Source organism: Gallinula chloropus, assembly GCF_964237585.1.
Source record: "Gallinula chloropus genome assembly, chromosome: 4".
Lineage (NCBI taxonomy): Eukaryota > Metazoa > Chordata > Aves > Gruiformes > Rallidae > Gallinula > Gallinula chloropus.
Genome location: NC_140088.1, coordinates 25,130,125 through 25,136,124, shown reverse-complemented (window position 1 = coordinate 25,136,124; position 6,000 = coordinate 25,130,125). Strand labels below are relative to the sequence as shown.

The following is a 6,000-nucleotide window of genomic DNA, read 5'->3' as shown; positions in this document are numbered from 1 at the left end:
CAGTTCTGTAATGCTTACTCAGGTTTTATTTGGACATTATCTTTTTTTACCTGAGTGGCAGTTTGCCCTGTTAATACACACCATACCTAGTAATGTTGCTATCTCCCAATGACACTGCAGACAAATAAAATTGCTCCTGCTGCTGATCTCCCCAGAGAGAATTAGCAGCAGTGTGATCCGAGGAATCACCCCTACTGTCACAGTGAAACCGAGGGGTGAACATGAGTCCTTCGTGTTTGCTGATAAATGCCAGGTCTTGAATTCAGCTAAGAACCGAGGCAGGCATGTAGAGAGATCAGGATGTAAACAGAAAGGGAATTGTTTCATTATCTCAGAAGTGACCACACTGTCTCCTCACACATCCCTCCTTTCCCCGAGCACAAAAACCTCCTCTTCTTTTACAAAAGGGGAAGGAGTGAAGGGTTTTGCTTACTGCATGCAAATATAACCTGAGCATTCAGCTTTCATTTACAATATCTATTTATATTCCCTGATTATCTAACAGAATTTGCTCTGGCCTAGAGATTATTTTTTTTTACTGGGTATCCTATTGCCATCTGTGTGTGTGTGTGTGTGTTGTTTCACTTCATTTAGAAATTAGAATGTAGAATTTCTCCTATCTAGAGTTCATCTCAGTGGTATCCTCTCTGCCATTCTTTTTAAGGGCAAAACATTGCTTACTATCAGAAATGTACAATCCAAAAAAGTATTCCTGAATGTTTTATTTTGGAAGTGTAAAGGGGTTTAAAATAAACAATAGTAAATATTCAAATACATTTCATATTGCAAGTGGTAGGAATGGCTCCATACAATACAATATGGACAAAACAAATCTGGCAGTTAATTTCTTTGAGACATAGAGTATAATACACGTACACTTCCAGATCTGGTCTTCTGCCATATTTAGCATTGCTTGACCTTTTTGTTATAATTGAATTCCAGCCTACTTTATTAATTATTAATATTTCATTTGCTATATTGATTGTTTAAGTTAGAAAAAAACCCAGTTAAAAACTACTGACTTTAGGACACTGCAAGACCCTAAGTACTGCAATCTCTGAAGATAAATATATGGGGTTTTTTTAGAAAATATGTCATTACCTGCAGATTAATCAATGCAAAATGATCATGCAATTAAATAGGACAGTCTGAACTGAAATTTAAAGCTGCAGCCCATGATTTTCCTACTCCCAGTGCTGCTTAAAATCTCTCATACCTTTAAAAAAATATAATTAGCTTTAGATTTATCCCACAATAAATAATACCAGAACATACCTTGTGCTACCAACCTGAATTTAAAAAAAAAGTAAGAGGCCACCTCAGTGTTTTGAGTTTATGAGATCTTTCAGACAAAAAGCCCTAACGGTTTCCTAGTCAAAAGGCATCAGGAAGGCTCATTGCTTATGGTAAACTTGGGCTTTAGCTTGACAGACCTCTTCCTTATTGTGCCTTTAGGGGACAATGGCATGGTGTCCATAATGCTCTTGTCTTCTTCCAACTGCCTAGCAGTGCATGAAGGGGTGGGCACTTTCACTGTGTTGCCAAATTTAGAGTAGTCCACGGAGTATCGCCCATCTTCCTCTGCCACAATGGGCACAAACCTTTGGCCCCAGAGGATTTCATCTGCCAGGTAGGAGGTTCTAGCTTGAGTGGTGATGCCAGTGGTCTCCACTACCCCTTCCAAGATGACAATGATCTCCAGGTCCTCATGGTGGTGAAGGTTGAGGGGGGAGATATCATAGAGTGGGCTGTTCTTGTCTATCACGTGGTAGATGATGAGTGGGGAGACCAGGAAGATGCTGTTGCCCCCAACAGGGTTCTCCATCTGGATGTCAATCTGGTTGAGGGGCACCACCTCCCCCTCCAGGCTAGCAGTCTTCTTCACCACCTGCATGCGGATAGTGGCGCTGATGATCATGCTCTTCCGGAGGTCACCCACCCGGAGCATGAAGCAGAGCTTGCCCTCCCTCAGGGCGATGACTGCGTGCTTGCTGAAGATGAGGGTTTCGGCCCGGCGGTGGGCCTGGGAGGTCTTCATGAAGATGCAACCCAGCATGATGGCATTGATCACCAGCCCCACAATGTTCTGCACGATCAGCACCAGGATGGCAGCTGGGCACTCCTCCGTCACCATGCGCCCCCCAAAGCCGATCGTCACCTGCACTTCGATGGAGAAGAGGAAGGCAGAGGTGAAGGAGTGGATACTGGTCACGCAGGGCACAAAGCTGCCGGGAGCCCCCGACGCCCCCTCTCCAGGGTCACGCTGCAGCCGTGTGCTGTGGTCCAGGTCTCCGTGGGCGAAGGCAATGAGCCACCAGACCATGCCGAAGAGCAGCCAGCTGCAGAGGAAGGACATGGTGAAGATAAGCAGCGTGTGGGGCCACTTGAGGTCCACCAGGGTGGTGAAGACGTCCTGGAGGAAGCGTCCCTGCTCCCGGATGTTTTTATGGGCCACGTTGCAGGCACCGTTCTTGCCCACAAAACGCGCCCGCCGCTCCCGTGCTCGGTACCGGGCATGATCCGGCACATCCTCCGCCAGCCGGGTCAGCACGTATTCCTCGGGGATGATCCCCTTCCTCGACAGCATGGCTCCCCGCCGCCACCGCCGCTCCGCCGTTCAGCACCGCCCCATGCAGCCGCCGCTCCGCCGGGGGCGGGAGCGGGGAAGGGGGGGACGGTCGCGCCGCGGGGGCCGAACGGGTGCACGGCGCCGCCGCAGCCCCCACCGTCGCCGGCCCCGGCTGCGCGGCGGCGGGGAGGTGGTGTGGGCCGCGGCGGCCACCAGGCGGCGCGGCCAAAGCCGGCAGCGGCCGCCACCGGCCACACAGGGTGCTCCCGGCGAGTAGGGCCGGGCGCGGCCGTTCCCGGTCTCGACGTTGCGGTCCCGAGCCGGTACCAGCCCTTCGGCGAGCCCGAAGCGAAGGGGCGAGGGGCTGAGTCGTTCTCGCGCTCGAGCGTGCGTGTGCGCGCGTGGAGGAGCGGCGCGCGCCTCCGCTGAACTAGGGGCGCAACGGAAGGCGGTTAAAAGCCGTTGAGCGCCGCTCCTCAGTGTCGCCCTGTGGGAAGGGAGGGGGGAGCCGAAGCGCGGACTGCGCTCCGGTGAGCGCTGCGTGCGTTTCTTTCCCCTTTTTTAACCTCATATTTGGGTTTTTGTGTTCCTTTTCTGGGGGAGGGGGAGCTGGGGTTTCGGCGGCGGTGGTGGGAGCGAGCCGCTGTCCCCAGAGCTGCTTTCGGTGAGTGTTTGGTCGAGGACGAGTTTGCTGACGCTGTCTGGCATCATTAACAGTGGCTGTTTCACGGAGTGGTGGGGTTTCGGGTTGTGTGATTGTTTCATGAATTAGGAAACAAAATGGCACTGCATTGATCTAGTGAATCTGGCAGGCAGTGCAAAGAAATCTGTTTGAAGAGGCCAAGACCAAGGACGTGATGGTTTAACAGACACCTGGAGCTAAAGGGGCTCATCCCCATGTAGATAATTTACTAGAGGTATTGAGCTTTGACTAAGGAAGGATTTATCTTGAAGAAGGACCGCATGAAATGATGCATGCTGGGTCTGCTCAGGAAGGTGTCTGCTGTCCAAATACCAGTATATGTTGTAATGAACGGTCCGTCTGCAACTGGCTAACCCACAGTGACATGAACTTTGCTACAGACATCAAAATCGTCAGAAGAGGCAACAAAAGGAGGCAGGAAGCTACAACTTGTGTGAGGCAGTATGACATCTTTGTGTGAATAAATGCATACATCTGGATATGTATAAGGATATATCTTTGTGACAAGATGCATTATTTAAAACCACTCTGATGTGGCTGCTCTACTGTTTAAATAGCAATTTTCTTGTGTTTACTTACTCTCATTTAAAATATTTCAGTTTAGACACTAAAGTTGTAGCGTTGCTAAAGCATCTGAGGATGTTAGGGATAAGGGTGCCATGGATTTACGATTGTTTTTATAATTGTATGTGTCCGTGGACTTTCCCTTCAGTTTTGGCTCTAAGTGCTTTGGTACATACTGTAAGTAAGCAATTATTGACATTGTTTGCGTGGGCAAGGCAATTGCCCAGTTGGTGTCTGGGAACCAGCCAACTGGGGTTGAGATTAACTTTCACCACCTACAGCTACTTACCATGGCTCACTTAGGGGTTTCAGAATATTTTTTAAAGTAATTACGCTGAGGTCTCTGAGCAGTCATTATAGGTCTTGTAATTAAGTTAGTACTATTACATTAGACTATTTCTACATTGCATGTTTGAATAGTAGCGTGTCCTTAGACACATCCATTCCTTCCAGAGGGGTCTGTTTCCCAATATTCCATGTTTTTTCTCATTCTGGGTTGCCTTTCTTGCTGCTGTGGTAAATAAAACTAAAATAATGACAAACTGCTGTGGTCCCTGGCTGCCAGACAGCTGAGCTTAGCCAATGATCCTTTTTCTTTGTATCCCTTCAACTAGACGGTTTTTTGTGTGTGCTGTCAATGTCACCTGCAGCTACACTTCAAGTACATGATTTACATATACATTTTAACTTTTAAAATATTTGGGGTTTTATACTTTTCTTTCTAAACATTAAAAAAACCCCACAAATGTATGAAGTATTTTGAAAATGTAGTCATCAAGATGTGTTTCTCCAGCTGATGGCAGCTTGTAGTTACTTCCAGTGTTTTGAAATGAGCATCAGGAGGCTCTGTAACTCCATGCAGTTCCTGAGCAGCATTTCACACTCTTTTGCAGAGATAGACGTAAGTATTAAAAGGGCAGTCGTGCCTTTTGGGCTATTTCTCCTTACTCTTTTCTAACTGTATTATCCCGTCCCTTCTCCTCCAGAGGGCGGTAACAACATGAATGTAGAATGAAAAAATGTGTCCTGGAGGAGCACCTTAAAGGGAAAGGTAAATTGCTTCATAGTCTGGTGCTAGGAATGACCCATGGAGCCAATTACAACAAGGGGTGTTGCATGAACATGCATGGTTTTAGGAAATCTTGAACTCTATGGAAGGGTGTTTCCTTGTTTCCACTCCAGCTCTTCATTGGGACTGTCATTTGCCACTTCTTTTCCTTCACCTCTGAGCACTTGTTGGCTGAGATGGGACAGCAAAGCAGGTAACTTCTGCTGAAGAATTTCTAGAGCAGAATGAAAAGAAGCCCTGTCTTTGTGAATCAAGTGACAGATACTTAAAAGTGTCAGAGTTTCTCAGTGAGTCTTAAGAGCTGCTGAACAAACTGGACTCACAGGAATGAACAATGCCACTCTAGTACTGAACCATAAGGGATAAGTTTTTCCACCCACACAAAATAGGTTTTACATTTCAACACCCCCCCCCCCCCCCGATTTATCATAATTTTAATGACTATAAAAGAAGATACTACTATAACCATTTAAATTTAAAATTGAGGTGGCACCATGGTGTTACTCTACCTTTAGAAGCAGAGCTTTCAAAGGCTACACAGTGTTAGCCTAACATGAATTAAGTCTCACAAATCACCTTGCTGTATGAGTGGGTGGACAAAAAAAGAGATCAGAGTTGGTTATGCAATGCCACAGGGGAAGGCATGAGCAGAGCTGGGTTGAGAGCTGGTGTAGAAGGCCTGCTGCACTTCCACAGAAACAGGGAGATAAATACTACAAAGGTTTTTGCATAGTGGGAGCATTTGTAGAAAATAATCGAAATAAAACACCCTGGTTGCATCTCCATGGGCAGCTTATCCCACTAACACTGTTGGCACTGAGCTGAGTCCCATTGCAGAGGAGAAATGAAAGTCTGAATGTGGCAGCTCCCCTCAGCAGCTTTACATGGTGCTCTCTAGCTGTCTCTTGCACACATTTTAGTACTGCATTTAGCTTAGTAATGCTTCATTCCCATGCAAAATTAATTTGTAAGCCTGATTCAATAGCAACTTCTGGAATGCCTGTCATGAGGCAAAAAGGTTTAACGACCCAGATAACAGCAGTGAGCCGCCCAATATAGAATAATTTTCTTAGATACTGCTCCTGGTCACTGTGT

At 47.0% G+C, this 6,000-nt stretch overlaps 1 protein-coding gene across 1 annotated transcript; it reads right to left on the bottom strand.

The window, feature by feature from the left end:
• Positions 1-713: 713 nt before the first annotated feature.
• On the bottom strand, positions 714-2,592 carry KCNJ11 (potassium inwardly rectifying channel subfamily J member 11). Its single transcript, XM_084264187.1, has one exon. The coding sequence runs from the start codon at positions 2,585-2,587 to the stop codon at positions 1,385-1,387; it is 1,203 nt and encodes a 400-aa protein (XP_084120313.1). The 5' UTR covers positions 2,588-2,592; the 3' UTR covers positions 714-1,384.
• Positions 2,593-6,000: the final 3,408 nt, after the last annotated feature.